At 39.1% G+C, this 20580-nt stretch overlaps 1 protein-coding gene across 2 annotated transcripts in view; it reads left to right on the plus strand.

The window, feature by feature from the left end:
• LOC126297883 (AP-3 complex subunit mu-1) overlaps positions 1–20580 on the plus strand; it is a 162536-nt gene that overhangs the window by 103569 nt on the left and 38387 nt on the right. For both annotated transcript variants that reach the window (XM_049989178.1, XM_049989179.1), the window contains exon 6: positions 12166–12279. In XM_049989178.1, the coding sequence (XP_049845135.1) occupies positions 12166–12279 (114 nt within the window). The remainder of the gene's footprint in view (positions 1–12165; positions 12280–20580) is intronic.

The raw sequence follows: 20580 nt of genomic DNA on the forward strand, positions 1-20580 counted from the left end.
TAAGCAAAAAAAAAAAAGTATTCCATTTCATTCCATAGACATATCATTGCACTGCACTGAACAGATATTTGAATATTTTGCAGGGACAATTGAAATTAGTGAAAGTAAACTTCTAATAGTTGTTTTTTTATAGGTCCCCTAACTCTGACTTCAGAGCATTTCTGCTCAAGCTATAGAGGGTTCTTGTTCCACTTTGTAGGAAGTACCAGAAATTAGCTATTTGTGGCGACTTCAATATAAATTTTATGTATGGTGGTGCAAGAAAAAGGATGTTGGTAGATCCCATAAATTCACATGATCTGTAGATTGTTTTTTTTTTTTTTTTTCCAATGAGGGTGCAGGGGAACAATAGCACTGCCATAGACAATATTTCTATTAATTCTTCGTTATTGGATGGGCATTCTATTAGTAAGAGGGTGAATGGTCTGAAAGACCATGATGCACACATTTTAACACTAAAAGGGTTTAGTACTGAAACAAATGTCACATTTAATTACAAATTGTGTAGGAAAGTTAATCCAACCGGAATAGAGAGTTTTCTAAACCTTGTCAAGGAACAAGAGTGGCAGGATGTTTATAGTGCCGATAACATAGGTGACATATATAATGCTTTCCTTTACACATTTCTCATGCTCTTTGAGGGTTGCTTTACATTAGAACGTTCTAAACGGGGTACTAGCAGTAATAGGCAGTCCAGGTTGCTGACTAGTGGGATAAAGATGCCTTGTAGAACAAAGCGGGAATTGTATAATTATATCAAAATGTTAGAAGTAGCCACAATCGAGCTACAGTAGCCCATTACAAACAGTATTGTAAAGTGTTCAAAATATTATTAGGAAGGCAAAGAGTATGTGATATGCAAATAGAGTAGCTAATTCACAGGATAAAATTAAAACTATATGCTCAGTTGTGAAGGAAGTGTCTGGTCAGCAACACAAGGTCGACGACATAGTCAGTTCGCAGTAAAAATATTTCTGTTACTGATAAATCAGATGCATGTACAGTATTTAACAATCATTTTCTGCGCATTGCTGGTGAATTAAATAAAAATTTAGTTTCTACAGAAAATCATATGACTTTCTTGGCAATTGCCTTTCCAAGACCGATGTCTGAAATACTCCTCAGTGCTACAGACAAGGGGAAGATTGAGTCAATAATTATATCACTGAAGACTAAGGTCTCTCATGGTTATGATGAAGTGCCTAGCAGAATATTAAAGTACTGTGCTGCATATGTTACCCCTGTATTTAGCCATATTTGTAATTTTTCCTTTAGGAATGGTCAGTTTCCTGAACGATTAGTCAGTAGTAAAGCTGCTCTATAAAAAGGGTGAAAGGGCTAATGTAGATAATTTTAGAACTATTTCTATGCCATCAGTGTTTGCAAAAGTTATTGAAAAGGCTGTGTATGTAAGGATAATTGATCCTTTTATATCACACGATTTGCTATCAAATGTACAATTCAGCTTTAGAAGTCATTTAACAACTGAAAGTCCTATATTCTCTTTTCTCTGTGAGGTACTGGATGGGTTAAACAAAAGGTTTCAAACACTTGGCATATTTTTTGATTTAACTAAGGCATTTGATTGTGTTGATCACAAAATATTGCTCCAGAAGTTGGACCATTACGGAATACGGGGAGCAGCTCACAGTTGGTTCACCTCTTACTTTAGCAACAGACAGTAAAATGTCATTATTCACGATGTTGAGAGTGGCTGTGATGTGGGGTCTGAGTGGGGTACAGTCACGTGGGGGGTGCCCCAGAGATCAGTGTTGGGGCTACTCCTGTTCCTTATTTATATAAGTGATATGCCCTCTAGTATTAGGGATAATTCGAAAATATTTCTGTTTTTGCTGATGACACCAGCTTGGTAGTAAAGGATGTTGTGTGCAACATTGGCTCCATTTCAAATAGTGCAGTTCATGGCGTAAGTTCATGGCTTGTGGAAAATAAACTAATGCTAAAGCACAGGAAGATTATGTTCTTACAGTTCCTAACACACAATTCAACAAAACCTGATGTTTTAATTTCACAGAATGTGAATATGATTAGTGAAACTGAACAGTTCAAACTTCTAGGGGTTGATATAGATAGTAAGCTGTCATGGGAAGCCCACATTCGGGATGTTGTTCAAAGACTTAATACTGTCATTTTTACTATTCGAACGGTATCTGGAGTGAGTGGTCATTCAGTATGAAAATTAGTCTATTGTGCTTATTTTCATTCGCTTATGTTGTGTGATATTATATTTTGGCATAACTCTTCCCATTCTAAAAGGATATTTTTGACTCAGAAATGGGCAGTAAGGGCAATAACTGGTGTAAGTTCACAAACCTGTTGTCGACCCCTGTTCATGAGTCTGGCTATTTTGTCATTGTCCTCTCAATATATATATTCCTTACTGTCATTTCTTGTTAACAATATTAGCTTATTCCCAAGAATAAGCAGCTTTCACTCAGTTAATACTCGGCAGAAATCAAACCTGCATTTGGATCAGACTTCCTTAAATCTTGTGCAGAAGGGTGTGCAGTATATTGCTGCATCCATTTTCAGTAAGCTACCACTCTAATTCAAAAATCTTAGCAGTAATCCACATGCTTTGAAACTAAAAGGTTTCCTCATGGGTCACTCTTTCTATTCTATCGAGGAGTTCCTTGTTGCATTGTTGATTGTGTTTACTTAACCTTATGGACTGACTTTTTTTTGGGTTCATAAACATTTATTTTTATCTGTTATTGCTTTTATGTTGTTATTTCATGTACTGACACGTTCCCTGACCTTGAAGACTTGCTGCTCAATTTGGTCCTATGGAACTTGACATGTAAATAAATAAAATAAACTACACTACACTTCAGGAGCCACTACGCAAGTAGCTGACTGTGTCACATGATACCATGTACAGAAAGCTGGTTGAAACCTGACATTGAAAGCCATGAGATTTTTGGGTAAAATTTAAGTTTATATAGAAAGAATAGGGTAATGGGAAATAAAGGTGGTGTATTTGTCACAGTAGACAAGAATCTCAGGTCCACTGAGACAGAAATTGAAGCTGCATGGGAGATGGTTGGGGCAAGACTCAGTATCAGAGATGGGCGTAAGATGATAATTGGGTCCTTCTATCGCCCACCGAAACCTTTAGAGAGAACCTCAGTTCGCTTGTACACAAGTTCCCCAGTCACACTGTAATCATTGATGGAAACTTTAATCATCCAACAATCAGTTGGGGAAGTTAGTTTTGTTAGTGATGGGCATGACAAGGCATCCTGTGAAACATTACTAAATGCCTTCTGTGAAAATTACCAGAGCAGATGGTTCAGAAACCCCCCTCATGAGAAAATATATTAGATCTAATGACAACAACTAGACCTGATCTCTTTGAGGATGTCCACATTGAAACTTGTATCAATGACCATGACACAGTTGTGTCAACAGTGGTAACCAGGGTACAAAGGACATCAAAAATGAGCAGAAAGATATTTGTGTTCGGTACACCAGATAAAAGATCAGTAGTGTCATATCTAAATGAGGAACTTTGAACTTTCGGCGCAGACCAAGAGCATGTGAAGGAACTATGACCCAAGTTTAAAAGAGTAATGGACCATGCACTAGACAGTTTCATCCACAGTAGAATATTTCATAGTGGAAGGGACCCCCCGTGGTACCTGTACAGTGACTATAAAGAAACCTTACAAGAATCATGTTACTGCATAGGTCTATAGGTAGAGAGATCCTGAATGAAATGCACTTGGCCATCAAGGGGGCAATGTGTAAAGCCTTCAATAAGGACCATAACAGAAAAATGTCAAATGGTCTTTTACAGAGCCCAAAGAAATTCTGGTCATATGTAAAAGTTGTTAGTAGTCACTCGTGAATGAGACAGGAATTGAAACTGAGTGTAGTAACGCAAAAGCTGAAATGCTTAACTCTGTTTCTGAATGTTTCTTTACAAAGAAAAACCCAGATTAATTCCTCCAATTTAATCCTCATACCACTGAAAAGATGAGTGAAATTACTTTTAGTGTCAGTGGTGTTGAGAAATAGCAAAAATCTTTAGAATTGAACAGAGCTCCAGGACCCAGTGGAATTCGTATTATATTGTACACTGAATTTGTGGCTGAGTTAGCCCTGCTTCTAACTATGATCTATCGTAGATATCCCAAACAGAAAACCATGCTCTGTAGTTGGAAGAAAGCACAGGTCACACTCGTTTACAACAAAGGTAGTAGAAGTGATCTGCAAAACTTTCCTCCAATATTCTTCACATCGATTTGTTGTAGAATCTTGGAACATATTCTGAGTTCAAACGTAATGAGATATCTGAAACAGGATGACCCACTCCATACCAGTCAGCATGGATTCCGGAAAAATCAATAATGCGAAACCCAGCTCACGCTTCTCTCATATGACATACTGGACGCTTTGGATGGAGGCAGTCAGGTAGATTCAGTATTTCTTGATTTCCAAAAAGCATTTGACCCAGTTCCACATCTATGCTTGTTGTCAAAAACTCAGTCATAAGGAGTGTCAAGCGAAATTTGTCATGGGATTGAGGATTTTTTGGTAAGGAGGATGGTGAGTCATCGTCAGATGTAGAATTAACTTCAAGTGTGCCTCAGGAAAGTGTGTTGGTACCCTAGTTGTTCATGTTGTATATTAATGACCTTGCAGATAATAGTAACAGTAGCCCCAGAGTTTCTGTAGATCACACTGTTATTTATAGTTCTTGAAAGAAACTGCCTACATATTCAGTCAGATCTTGATAAGATTTCAGAATGGTGCAAATATTGGCAACTTGCTCTAAAAGTTCAGAAATGTAAAATTGTGCACATCACAAAGTGAAAAAAATGTAGTATCGTATGACTATAATATCAGTGAGTCACAGTTGGAATTGGCCCACTCCTACAAATACCTGGATAGAACACTTTGTTGGGATATGAAATGAAATGAAATGAAATGAAATGAAATGAAATGAAATGATCACATAGGCTCAATTGCGGGTGGGTTAAAGCAGGCAGTAAAATTCAGTTTATTCGTAGAATACTGGGAAAATGCATTCAGTCTATAATGGAGATTCCTTAAAAACCACTCGTACAACCCATTCTGGACTCCTGCTTATGCATGTGGGATGTAGATGTAGATGGATATCTGTACCAAACGTATATTTCGGGTGTACAGTGGAGGGCAGTGCAAACAGTCAAAGGTTTGTTGACCCATAGGAGAGTATCATAGAGATGCTGAAGAAACTGAACTGGCAAATTGTTGAAAACAAATGTTAACTGTCCCAAGAAAGAGTTTCAAGAACTGGCTTTAAGTGATGACTCTAGGAATATACCAAAACCCCCTTCTAATCGCCTACACAGAGATTGTAAGGACAAGATTATATTGATTGCAGAAAACACAGAGGCATTTAAACAATCATTATTTCCCCGCACTGTGTGTGAATGGAGTGGGAAGAAACCCCAGTTAATGGTACAATGTGACGTGTACTCTGCCATGCAGTATATAAGTAAAATACACTGATCTGATACAAGGAATATCCCATCCTGGTGTAAGAATCTGGAGGGAATAGCATGCTTTACATATTCCATTACTAATTATTTTTACACTCTCTCCCCACTTTGACTGTCAGTATGCATTCCAAAGAAATTTTATGCTTTCCACACATTGTGTGTATTCATTATTTACTTCCAAGTTATTGTAATCTGGGTTTTCACAGAAGTTCACAGTGCTTGGTTCATTTATATTAAGTGTGACTTTATTGCTTATAGCCCACTTTTCTACTCTGCTCAATGTGCCTTCAGCTTTCTCTCTTGATGCTTCTGGTGATTTGTCAGTGATCAGTACATTAGTAATCTACAAACAGTATTCTTTCCCAATGCTTGATACTTTGTGGGAAATCCTTAATCTAATGTAGGAGCAATACTGGACCTAGCACTTTGGCCTGTGGTATGCTTATATTTATGTATTTAAAGTTCAGAAGTATGTTTTACAATATATTTAGAGCTATTTGATATGTGTGTAATTTCACTCAACTGTACTTTATTTCCTAGGTATGACTAGCACCACTTCCTTATTACCCCACTCATTACCAGTTCCTCTCGCTTATTTAACAGTAGTTTTTGACTGACTGTGTCAGATGCTTTAATTACAGTCAAGAAGTTATCTTTTGTAGAGTTCCCTTTATCTGATGCTTTTGCCAGTTCAGTGCCTTTTTCCTGATCAGAAACTGGTCATTGGAAAGGAGGTTATATTTATTTAAATAGTTCTTAAGTGTATCTTGCACAACAGTTTTTATTATTTTTGCAAAGCACAAGAGTTCCATCTGTTCGTCTTTACATCATTTCATGCTAACTCCATGGGGTTGATGCTTCTCCTTAGTGATTTCGTCTTATACACACGTAGGAGTGGTTGGCTTATTTTCTTTAAGAAGTGAATATCAAAGAAGGTTCATCATACATCAGTAGTAATATGTCACACCTGTGATCACTGTCTGATAACTTATTTGTGACCATTTATGGTTGGGGCTTTGTTCAGTATTACTGAATGCTAGGGAGCATTGTCCATCACAGTTGTTGGTAATAGGAAAGGCAAGTGCTTGACTTCATTTTATTGGGAGAATTTTGGAAAAGTGTAACTCACCTATAAAGGACACTGTGTAAAGAACACTAGTGCAACCCATTCTTGAGTACTATTCAGATCTTTGGGATCCCCACCAGGTTGGATTAAAGGAAAACGTCGAATCAATTCAAAGTTGAGCTGCTGAATTTGTTACCAATAGGTTCAATTAGTATGCAAGTATAATGGAGTTACTTCATTAACACAAATAGGAATCCCTGGAGTTGAGACAGTGTTCTTTCCAAAAGGCACTACTGCCCAAATTTAGAGAAGTCGAATTTGAGGCCAACTGCAAAGTGGTTCTATGTCGCCAACGTACATTTTGTGTAGTGACCATAAAGATAAGGTGTGAGAAATTAGGGTTCGTGTGGAGGCTTTTCGACAGTCATTTTTGCCCTGCTGTGTTTATGAGTGGAACTTAAGAGGAAATGACTAGTAGTGATACTAGGTACCCTCTGCCATGCACCATCCAGTGATTTCTGGAGTATGGATTGAGAGATAGGCAGGAAATTGTTCTAAACGGTTCCTGAACCACTCAACAAACCATGTATGACCCATGCCTTCGTGGTAATCAACTGTCTTTTTGGACTGAAAAACTAAAAGTACATCAGGTACAAAACTACTGGAAGAGTCTGCATAGACCACAGTTAATCTAGCTCCTCTTCTTGTTGGCTGATGACCTCTACTGCTTAGAGTGCCAGCCATCCAGCATTTACTGACAGTTTCCCACGGCCTTTAACCCACATTTTGTGTAGCCATCTTATCAAATGAATGTCTTTGCTCAATATTTTGTGCAAGAAAATGCTTAAGGTCTTAACAATATTTGCCTTTTCTAACATGACTATGCATCAGTCTAGTGTTTTTTTTTATGGGAACCCATACTTTACAGCACAAGTTTTAGTGACTTTTCCCACCCCTGAAAAGTTTACTTTCACTTAATGACAAAAATAATTTTTCTATGGTAGGACACTCCTCCCTGCTGCAGCAAGCATAAACATGCCTGTGAATTTCATCAGTCTGGTAATAAACTAAGTCACTGGCAGAGTGAGGCTGCTTTTTCTTCTTTACAGGAGTCAGTAAAAATATGTTATTTGATCCTGACGGCACGCAATTGTCACAGCTCATGTCTACATTTTTCAACTTTTGCAGTAATACTGCCTCACTACTGTTCTTGGACTAATTGCAAGAGCTTTTCATGTTCATTCCACAACTATACCAACAGGAATTGGTGGCAGCTCACGAGTACTTTGTTTTCTTTATCCTGCTTATGAATCTCAAGAATTCTCCATGGTAACTCTAATGCCTGGCTGTTTAGCGGCACACCTTGACGTGAAGGATTGTCACTAGGTGAACAAAGGCTTTTTGGTGGCATTTCGCAAGTGTCAGAACTTCCTAAATCACAGCATAACAGAGTGCAGGAAATTCACTGTTCCATCTGGCAATGATTACTGTGTTGTGACTGGTTTGTGACCCACGCCTAACACTGTGTACCTCTCTTTCTTCACTTTAGGAGGATGTTTATTTTATCAGATAATTTTTTTCATATCATTTGTTATGCAGACAAATTGAAACACACATCTTAAGTGCAAAGATTCAGCGGACTGGGTATAGTTGCATGGCAGCATTGCCTGACCTGTTAAAACAAATTTTGAGAATAATTCAACCCTTTTGAATCTGGCTGTGCTTCCAATGGAAGGAGATCAGTGTAGAATGTGAGTGTGGCTGTGGAGCAGTATCCCTGACATCCCATGCTGTTCAGTTGTTATCTTGCCCACAGGATGCTTAACCCTGTGTGTCCCAAGAGTATGTACATGAAATATGCGATAAGAATAAAATAGTTTTTAGTTCCTTTATTGTGGGACCTGCAGCATATGTTAAGTCACAGTAGGACGTTATGCAGAGAATTAGTACACAGTATGCTACTCAGTATTTTATTTTTGCATATAAGCTTACTTTGGCTTTATTGCCTTCATCACTACATTTGCAAATAATCAAATTTATTTATATTTTACATACTATATAATTTATAAAGGTTTGTTACATTGGATGTTGTACTGACATCCTGACATTGTAGACAAAGGAGTAAAGGAGGTGGATTGGTTGTGTTTTGTTTCTCTCATGTCTTCCATTCTGTCCTATATAAAATTTTGTGCAGTTGTTGCAGTTAATTTTGTAAATTTCAGCATTTAAGTGTTTTGTGAGTACAGCTTTAGTTTTGTGCTAATATTATTTGTTGTTATGTAGGCTAATATCATGTTTGTATATTTTAGGAGGATGTTTATTTTATCAGATAATTTTTTCATATCATTTGTTGGTATGCAGATGATGTATAGTTTCTCTCAGTGTGATTATATGATTTATGGGGTCTTTTTTTTTACCTTTCTTGTATAGCTGTAGAACCATATTAGGGTTATAACTGTCCTTGTACATGATGTGATGTTGTATAGTTATGTGTGATTGTTGTACAAGGTTATTACTATCCTTATATGTGAAGCATTGAAGTGGAATTATTTCTCTATGTATGGCCTCCTGTTGCAGTAGCAGGTTTAGGATTCTGTTAATCACAGGACAAAATGATGCATATTTGTGAATTTTTGGATTTGAAGATGTATGGTTAATTATTCCATTTGTAGTAGTTGGTTTCCTGTAGATTTATATAAGGATAACAGATAACAAAAACACCAGAGATTATAAGCACATCAATAACAGTTCGATAGATGCACGATCCGCAACAACATAAACATCTTTGAATGAATAACAAGCTATCAAACTTGAATTTCTATGACTGTCATAATAATAAAAAAAGTATTATAATATATACACACACCAAAAAAACTTCTGCATCACCTCTGTTCCGAGAATTCCGGAACCTGTACAGAAAACTGGAAGAGAGATAAACACAATCATCATTTCCGCCCTTTTTATTGCTCAGGAAAACCACACATTGCAAGTTGTACTACCATACAGCGAGACCTTCAGAGGCGGTGGTCCAGACTGCTGTACACACCAGTACATCTAATGCTCAGTAGCATGTCCTCTTGCACTGATGCATGCCTGTATTCGTTGTGGCATATTATCCACAAGTTTATCAAGGCACTGTTGGTCCAGATCGTCCCACCCCTCAATGGCAATTTGGCGTAGATCCCTCAGAGTAGTTGGTGGGTGATATCATCCATAAACAGCCCTTTTCAATCTATCCCAGGCAATGTTGATAGGGTTCACATCTGGAGAACATGCTGGCCACTCTAGTTGTGCGATGTCAGTATCCTGAAGGAAGTCATTTGCAAGATGTACACGATGGGGGCGTGAATTGCCATCCATGAAGATGAATGCCTGTCCAATATGCTGCTGATATGGTTGCACTATTGGTTGGAGGATGACATTCATGTACTGTACAGCCGTTACGGTGCCTTCCGTGACCACCAGAGGTGTACGTCAGCCCCACATAATGCCACCCCAAAACAAGAGGGAACCTCCATCTTGCTGCACTTGCTGGACAATGTGTCTACGGCATTCAGCCTGGCCAGGTTGCCTCCAAACACGTCTCCGATTATTGTCTCGTGAAAGGCATATGCAACACCCATTGGTGAAGAGAACTGATGCCAATCCTGAGTGGTCCATTTGGTATGTTGTTGGGTCCATCTGTACTGCGCTGCATGGTGTTGTGGTTGCAAAGATGGACCTCACCATGGAAGTCGGGAGTGAAGTTGCGCACAGTTTTGAGTCATAACACAACTTCCTGTGTCCGCACTAAAAGCATTATTCAACAAGGTGGCATTGTTGTCAGGGTTCCTCCGAGCCATGATTCGTAGGTAATGGTCATCCATTGCAGTAGTAGCCCTTGAGCGTCCTGAGTGAGGCATGCTGTTGACAGTTCCCGTTTCTCTGAATCTCCTCCATGTCCAAACAACATCGCTTTGGTTCACTCCGAGATGCCTGGGTACTTCCCATGTTAAGAGCTCTTCCTGTCACAAAGTAACAATGCGAAAATGATCGAACCGCGGTATTGACTGTCTAGGCATGGTTGAACTACAGACAACACGAGCCATGTACCTCCTTCCTGGAGGAATGACTGGAACTGATTGGCTGTCGGACCCCTTCTTCTAATAGGCGTTGCTCATGCATGGTTGTTCACATCTTTGGGCGGGTTTAGTGGCATCTCTGAACAGTCAAAGGGACTGTGTCTGTGATAAAATATCCACAGTCAACATCTATCTTCAGGAGTTCTGGGAACCAGGGTGATGCAAAACTTTTTTGATGTATGAACATGCTGCATCAAACCATGAACAACTTTAAAACAGTACTGAAAAAAAAAAAATTACATCCAACAAGTATCGACAGCAGTAATAGTTTACTCAAAGTTGAGTAAAGGAGGACATTTCATTGTCAGATTCAGAGAACACATGAGAGAAACAAATAACAACAAATCCACCTCCTTTACTCACATTAAAAATGAAAAACATGAAGTTGACAACATTGAAAACACACTACAAATTGTGCACAAAATCCCAAAAGTTCCAGTAATGAATAATTTGGAGGAATTTGAACAATACATACACACAAAGGATTATCCACACAATAAACTAAATAAATAAATGGATTTAAAGCAAACAGTTTTTAAAAAATTATCATTATTTTATGTAGGGATAATGGATGACAAAAACAATAGAGGGCACAAACACATGAATAACATTTCCATAGACGCATGACCAGCAACAACATAAATATCTTTGAGTAAACAACCAGCTTTCGAACTTTAATTTCTACGACTGTCAAAATAGTAATAAATGTTTTATAATATATGTACAGTATCAAATCATCAAACTACTTCAAAATATTACTGAAAAAATATTACTTCCAACAACTACAGGCAGCAGTCATAGTTTACTCGAAGTTGACATATGTCCATCTCCTTCAAGTAAAACATCCAATGTCAAAAACCTTTATAAATTATATAGTATGCAGAATATAAATAAATGTGATTGTTTGCAGATGTACTAATGAAGGCAAGAACACTTAAATAAGCTTATATACAAAAATAGTATACCAAGCAGCATACTGCCTACTAATTCTCTGCCTAGTTATTAGTTTGTTAACATAGAACCCTATACCAAACATATTCACAACACCCTCCACCTGCACCATACATAGCAGCACTGTAACTGCAGAATGAACAGTTGTTCACCTAAGGGGAGGGGGAGAGACATATTTCATGAAATGCTCCATTTATGTAAAATTCTGATCTGTATGTATTCCCAGGAATAAATGCTGATATCTTTCTTTCAAGTAAACATAATTTGTGCAAAATTTTATCAAAACCTGTGATCAGAATGACACACTTTCCGTGTGAGATTTTTAAATTCAATTGCATTGCAACACATCTGTTCTAATAATATGTGTAAGGGCGCAAGTATAAAAGATAGTGTTTGTCCTAATATTATTCAGTTATTCACATTGTGATCATTTTGTAATTCTTTCTTTCAGTATTAACATTTTGTGTTGTTAATTATGTAAACTAATTTGCTGTTTCCCTCCTATTGTTTGTTCCAGATTGACTGCTGCATAAAATTGAGTGGGATGCCCGATCTGACTCTGTCATTTATGAACCCTCGCCTGTTTGATGATGTCAGCTTCCATCCTTGTGTTCGCTTCAAGCGCTGGGAGGTAAAGTTCACTTTCTGTAAGCAAATGTGGATATATCTGTTTAATTTGTTGGTAACTTCTGAGTGTTAATATTTTAAAATTGATATATTGTCATGTAAGATGATACAGTTTAACACCATGATTAACTAATTATTGCTTGCTTGCTTGTAGTTCCTATAGAATTTGTGAAAATGCCTTTTCTTAGGCATTGATAACATTTGCATGATTTCATTAAGCATTTTTCTAAATACATACTAGAGTGTTGAGGTTCTTTCAGTAATATATTTATAATATTGTTCATTTATACAGCCTCTTCCAAACTATATTTTTCTCATTGTACCATCAATTTTATTTAGTTAAAACATGATCAGCAATTTGGAAAATGCATGTTTTCCAACATGAGGGTTTCAAAAACTCATAAAGAATATTTTTAATGAAGTACTGAAATGGAATTAATTTACTAATTACATACCCTCATTTGTTTCTAGCTTACATTTGCATGAATTTCCACGTGAATTACCACTATTTGAACTGCTTTTCCTGCCCGTTTCTTATTTTAAGTGGTACATATCTCTCATACATTGCATTCATTTAAATATCATATTGCACTTACATGGCTGCATTTATTTTGCTGATGTTTGTGTTTTCTTTCTTTCGTTATGTGATGTTTCAAATGTCAACTTAATAAGAGGTGGTTGGCTGTCAGAGAAAGGAAGAGAAGTAGGAAAGTTGGAGGGAGGGAGGCAGCAGATCATTTGCACAAGTGTGGAGATGGCAACAGTAGGTGCAATACAATACAGCCAAGTTATGTTGTTGGTTTGGGGCTGGAGGGGGCGGGGAGGGGGCGTTACAGGACTGTAAGAAGAGTGGAGATAAAAAATAAGTGCTTATTGTATAAAGAGGAATGCAATAATTTGTGATTGTTTCTTTCATGGCTGTATTCACCAAGGACCTGGAGGGATGGTATTGGGAATATACTAATATGGAAAGTTCCCCCCCCCCCCCCCCCCCCACCCACCCACCTCCGTTTCTCTCTTGTTTCCAACATCTTTGTGGTCATTAAGAAGATGAAGATTTAAGTTCAACATTCCATTAATGATGAGATCATTAGAGGCCATTCATGAGAATGGGTTGCACTCAAAGTGGGTGACACCATGGCAGATGACATGCATATGAAATGAATTAAGGTTTCTTCCACTAGTGGCCACATGGCCCCAACAATCTCTCAGTTCTGATTAAAATGACCTCCATAGCCTAGTCACAAGTGCTGCTGACCTGTGAGAAGCTGGATGACATTCCTGTTATCATCATCCATCCCTCTCCCACCCCTGCACCCCAATAACATTCTCAGTATGATACATGGTATTATCTTCTACCACGACCTTGTTTTACAGACCAATGACAAGTTCAAGAGGCCAAGGAGGAACGTGATAGTTTGCATTATGCTTGCATGACAATGACCTATGCTACAACTATGACGTCATCCTCTCTGGCAGCTGTACCCTCACTCTTTGTACATCCTACATCGGGTCCTTGGGACCTCTTGTTCTACTTCCTACTCCTTCACCCACTTTGGAAGTGTCGACTCCTCGCCCACGGAAGATGTCAGCCCTCGGAAGAGGTCCCTCAGGGTACTCCACACTCAGGATTCTGCTAATCTGCAACCAGATACCAGCCAGTGGCTGAAGATGCCACAGGTTGGTGGCTGTAGAGCTTTCTGTTCTTCCCCTGTACCTGAAACTAGGGCAGACAAGCCTGTGTGGGCATCGAAATCACCCAAGTCTCACTAATGTTCTGTGCAAGTTGTTCGAACTTAAGGTGAGCCCACAGCTGTGTTGGTACCTTGACTCACAGGTCCTTAAGACTCCATCCCAGGGCATTTTTCACAAAGGCTGTTTTACAGCTGAAAATTTGGATTGTTTTTGCCTGCTTACAACACCTTCTTGATGTCTCCTTTGACTTACAAAAGGCTTACGACACTACATGGCATCAGCAAACCATACACGAGTAGGGTCTCCGGGGCCCACTCCTGGTTTTTATCTGAAACTTATCACACTGGACTTCCTAGGTTCACGTTGACATTTCCCACAGTCCTCTCTCCACCCCCCCCCCTCCCCCCTCCCACCTCCCCCCTTCCCCCTCCCCCCTTCCCCCTCCCCCCTTCCCCCTCCCCCCTCCCCCTCCCCCCTCCCCCTCTCCCAACCCCCAGCCCCAATATACAAGAGGATTGTGTGCCACAGGGTCCTGCATTGTGTGTGCCCGTTGGGCTCTCATCCATGGCTTTTGGTTTTCAGTCACCAAGACACGTGTGATGTACCTCTGTCGCCATTGCACTGTTGATCCACAACCAAACCTCCACCACGACAATTAATAACTCATTATGGTGGAGTTTAATCACTCTTTGTGGCTAGTCTTCGAAGCCTTTTTGACATGGCGTCCACATGTTTGCCAACATAAGCAAAAGTGCTGGCCACACCTTAATACTTCTTCACTGCCTCAGTAACATGAGCTGGGGTGCGAGATCTGCAGCTTTACAAAGCTCTGATCCTGTTCTGCCTTGATTATGGGAGTGTGGCATATGGCTCACAATCGCCTGCGGTGTTGCAGATGCTGGACCCGTTACACCATTGTGGGGTCTGATGCATGACAGGTGCCGTTTGGACTAGCCCTGAGAACAGCCTGCGGAGGTTGGTGTCCCTCCGCTACAGATCAGGCACTACCAACAACTGCTGCCCAAAAATGTGTTACACCTTTGCTGCCCCCTCCCCAAGAATCTGAACTGCCATATTCTTTTTCCTGGCCGCGGTTTCCACCTCGCACAGCATAGGCCCAGGGCTCCAGTCATAATACTAGTTCGCATACAGTATCTCTGAATGGTGTGTACCCCGTCCTCAGATCTGTGTCAGCCTAGTCCTTGGACCGAAAGACTGTTAAAATCATGGGTTTTGCTGCCTGTTCATGACCATCCTTTGTGCTTTTCCAAGTTCGGAAGTGCTATACACTGATGGCTCAATGGTAAACGGATGAACTGGTTTTGCCTACACATATGCATGGGCAGTGAACTACACTCCCTGCAAAACAGATGTAGTGTGTTGTGTGCTGTCTGCTGAATTGGTGGCTATCAATCAAGCCCTTAGTCATGTTCATCTGGTAGCAGCAAGAGCAGCAAGATGTTCTTAATCGGCAGTGACTCTCCGAGTAGTCTTCAGGCTATCAACCAGCGCTACCCTCGACATCCATTGGTTGTGACTGTTTAGAATCTCCATTGTGATCTGGACAAAGCTGGATAGTCAGCCATCTTCATCTGGACCTCTAGTCACTTTGGGATCCCAGGGAACAAATATGCTGTCCCATTGGCCACATTGGCTATACAGATGCCAACTTTGGAGATTGGGTACTGGAACCGGATCTTTGGTTGACTCTATGCTGTCAGTTGTTGGAGACTTGGAACACAGAATGGTATGCTCTGGTTTCTCCAAACTAACTGTGAGCAATAAACGGTACCACAGCCATATGAGAATCTTACCTTCATGCTTCTCACAGAGAACCCACCATTCTGTTGGCTTTGTATAATGCTAACTTGTTGCCAGACAATGCCAAAGCATCTGGTGTGCTTTTATATTTTACTCATGAATACAGTTTTCTCTCCTTTCTGTGAGGTAGGCCACTTTGGACTCATTGCCTGTTCTGACCCAAGGGGCTCATGGTCACCCTTGCTCAGTGGTCCATCTTAGCTCCTGCCATTCCCACTTGTTTTATTCTTCTTTGTCTTCTATATTTGTTGTTTTAATGTCTCATTGTGGTTGTTCTCTTTCCTGAGATTTTATCAACTTACCCACATTGGTTGTTTTCTGGTGGTAACAGAGGGTGAGGAAACAGTGGTCACATACAGAGGATGGATCTCCCTCCACATAACATGTACCAGGGGCCACCAGCTGTTTTCTGGGCAGAACAGCTTGCCCACCACCTTACTCCTCCTCACCCCGCTCTCACTTTCTACTTGTTTCTCTCTCTTGATTTTATTGATTCTTACTTGCATTCAGGTTTATCAAAATTTGTCTTCTGTGTTCTTCCTATCTGAGGACTGTTTCCATCTTTAGGCACTTACAATGAAGGGATCAATAACCTTGTAGTTTGGTCGCTTTAACCTCATCAGTCCAATCTAAAATCTCTCCTTCTTCATTCTCATGTCAGTCTTTCACCCCCTTTTCCTCTACATCATACCTCCCTGTATCATATAACATTCCTTCTTCCTACCCCTTCTTTTACACACACACACACACACACACACACACACACACACACACATTCTATGGGAAAGTAGAATAGAAAATAGAGCTCTATGAAGACATTAGTAATCAAATAAGGTAAATTGTGTACAGAAACAGAAGAGAAGGTAGTTTGACTCTTCAGTAAACATTAAAAATTAAAGAATTATGAGTAAAATGTATATCTGAAATATTGAGAGAGTTAAACTATCATGTTATCAGTGCCACATGATGCTTTGATAAAATCATCACATGAACTACTGGTCAGAGCAGACGGTGGCATTTAGAAGCAGAGCACACTGCCCTCAAGAGACATAAATTAGCTGAGGTCAGTATGCTGAAACCACATAACCTTACAGTCAAAACAGATTGTATAAATGCTGTTAGAACAATCTGATTTCATTAAAAGTGTAAAACAAATATCAAATTTTGTATAATCTTCAGTTTGACAGATTTTTTTACACAGATTGAAAGTAAGATTTGCAGTTTGAATTAATTTATATGGGAATAAAGAGAACTGATAAAAACTATGAACTGTCATGATGGATAGAAAAGGACACTATCATTAGGTGCATAATTTAAAAACAGTACTGAGTCTGTGTAGGTTGCCAAAGGACAATCCCAAAAACTGTGGGAAAAACTACCGTTATTTGTATTTGTAACTTACTTGAATGAATGCTTCCAAGCCATTAGGATGACAGCTGAAAATTAGGTGCAGGCTCACATTTGTGAAATAGTATGCGTATAGTAAAATGAGAGGTAATGTACATTGCACTAAATTTGAAGAAGTTGGCAGTGCTGTTTTGAATTATTACTGGTAAAGTTGTGGACAAAGGACCAAAAAGCAATACTTTACTATGAAGCTACTACAATATCAGTAAAGGTACAAGTCTAAATGGGTTACTTAAAATTGCAGAGAATAAATTATGCTCAAACAATTCAGAATTATAAAACAGCCACTTAGAGTTCAGCACAGGCTAGAGGCTCCCAGAGCAGAATATTAACAGCATCTCAGTAAATATACTGGGCAGTTATAATTAACTTTCACTACTTGAGAGGGCTCCATGCTCCGTGAAAATTGAGTGATTGTAGAACAATGAAACGGTGGAAACACTTGTAAGGACATAAGGAAGAGAAATAACGAATGAATCATAGAAAGAAACACATTTTATTTTCCATGTGAGAGGGTAACATTTGTTAATTACATACCAAGTTTGTATTCCAGCTACACAGATGTTGGTCAGTGTAATGATCATCTACATCCACGACAGCCTGGACGTTTGTACAGGTGGGTGGACGATGGAATGTTCAGCTGTCGTGACACTGCTTGAAGGTTGCACATTTGATCCAGCATCCTCAGCCATGTCAACAGTAACTTCTTCAACAATTTGTGGCACAATTGGCCATTGGACTCTCCCAGTAGTAATTCCCAAATTGCCAGTTAATTCAAACTTTGGAATCATATTCTTTCAACGCTGGTGCAGTGAGAAGACTGCTCATTATTCCCTTACTGTATCAATGATTGTGAAGAGCAGCAGCACTATTGCTATTGCTTTGATGAAACAGCTTTATGAGTAAAGCCCTGCTCCCCTTGTCCAGACCCATGTTGACTGACTGCAGCTGTAATGCACACTGATGCTTCTGTGTCAACCCTGTGTCACTGTACCAGTACTGACGCCTAATGGCAAGTCATGACACTAACACTACTAACAACGCAAATACTGCAGCGCACAGTCTGAACGTCATTCCTATAAAGTTGGGTACACATAAAGTAAATAGTTTTCCACATACACTGGCTCAGGTAGCAGAAGTTTAATTATAACCACCCTTGTGACAACTGGATGATCCTATGTTGGTAAGTTGAGATTATTTCTATTCTGTATTGAAACTGAGAGACAGCTAAAAGAAATTAGGTGTGCAAAATACTGAGATGCGAATGAATTAGGACTGTTGTGCTAGCGAAGTGAGCATGCATAGCTAAAATACCTGTCATTGCACCAGTAGGATGTTAAAAAATCTTTTAGAGCAGATTGACTGAAGGTATTGAATGTTACAAATCAGTAGTTCCTCTACTGTACACTATCTGGTCAAAAGTATCTGAACATCTATTAGTGGACATCAATATGAGGTTTGTCCACCCTTCCTGTTGATGACGGCTTGACCTTTGATAGAAGTTGCCTGGGTGTCTGTGAAGTTATGGCAGCCCAGTCTTCCTCAAGAGGTGAAACCGAAGATAGGTAGCAATGTTGATCACTGAGGTCTGAAGGGAAATCAGTGATCTAACTTCTCCCAGGGATCCAAAAGTCAACTTGAGCAGCTTTATAAGGGTTGAAATGTACCAAATGGATTTGTTACTCAGGTGAGAGCCAGTGAACAGTCCACATTTGAAGTCACTGAGCTCTCATGACTGACTCATTCTGGTGTTACTGCTTCTCTACTGACAATACTTCCCACCTCCTCTTTTACTGGTTGGTCTGACTTTCCTAATATTTATTGGTCAATTCTACATCAGAAAGAGGTGTCCAGATACTTATGATCAGACGGTGTATATGTTACAGGGTGAAAATACAGTGACTGAGAAAAACTAAATCTGAAATTTAAAGCATTATGTACTGAATTTTCAATTATTAAGGTGACTGTGTGTGGTGTGGATATTTATACAAACACTGCTGTGAATTATATCATCATGTCGACATAGATAGAAAGGTAAGCCCTTCAGTATTGCTATTAGGGATCAAATAAAGACCTTTGCTTTACTGTTGTTGATTGTGAGGTTGGAAAGTGGGTAGGCAATATTATTTTTGTGTTCTCAAGCAATAAATGGAGGTACAATCTTCTAAACATGGAGAACACCTTATTTTTAGGCTTGGGAAACTTGTTATAAACTTAAATAAAGCAGTGAAATTTTTTGATGCCACTGTGATTTTAAAAACAAGGCATGAGGGACAGTCAAAAGTAAACACCGACACCTACCACAATTGGGCCATTCCGTGAATGGGAGAAAACTTTTCATCTACTACAAGTTTAGCATGAAAGAATTTCGTTACTGTCACATGGAGTGAAGTTGACCAATTTTGGACTTCAAATATTTCTGAAACAAGTAAAATTAATGTACTGGTTTTTATTTCAGAGCATGGGTATTGAGCTGTATTGATAAAATGTTTAGTGTTTATTATCTTTTGCTGTAACAGATGGGGAAAAAAGTCAGCCAACTTCACTCCACCTTGGGGGTGAAGTTACTGATTATTTGTTATGTGGTAATTGTCAATTATTCCTGACTCTGGGGTAACTTTATTTGTTCTGGAGCTTTATGAATGACAGAAATGGATTCTGGTATAATATTTAAATTTTAATACTAATTCCAGTGGAACATGCCAAGAAAATTTAAGGACTAAAAAATGTGATCACATTTTTGATTTGTGAAATTCCAGAGAAACACACGTTCTTCTGCTTTAGCCCTAAAAACTGGCTGATCACCTAGTGTTTTACCATAACAGCCGTGAATCCTTTTTGTCAGTGTTCCTTTGGGAATTTTAGATACTCGGGTAGCCTTGTTAATGCTTAGTTTTCCATTTAAAATTTCTGTGAGACGATTCTAAAACACCCAGGCTATATTTCTTCAATTCACCCACGAGTGTACTTACGTGGCATTTTCACACTGACTACCCTTAACAATCTCAACTGTACATTATAACAAACCGATCTACGTGACAAATTCCTAAGTTAACAGACAGACACTTGCATCTGTGACTTCCTCACTCCACCACTATACTGTTAATAGACAATTGTTGCTGCATCCACTGTCACTTTGTTGCTGTGTTCATTAGGTCACAGTGTTGCCACATTCACAGAGGTTTGTCATAAAGTAACTGCTGGAGAGAATACGTTCAGCTTCACCCCAGTTCCACCAAGAATTTACAAAGTTTTATTTGTGTGTCCATAAATAAGTAAATATAATAAAGTTTGCTAATGCTCTAGTTGCCATTATGAAGGATCAGTGCATGAGACATGACTTAGTTGCTTGGATTGTTTTATGCCAGTCACACAGATAAAA

This window comes from Schistocerca gregaria, chromosome X, assembly GCF_023897955.1.
Source record: "Schistocerca gregaria isolate iqSchGreg1 chromosome X, iqSchGreg1.2, whole genome shotgun sequence".
In the NCBI taxonomy this organism is placed as follows: Eukaryota; Metazoa; Arthropoda; class Insecta; order Orthoptera; family Acrididae; genus Schistocerca; species Schistocerca gregaria.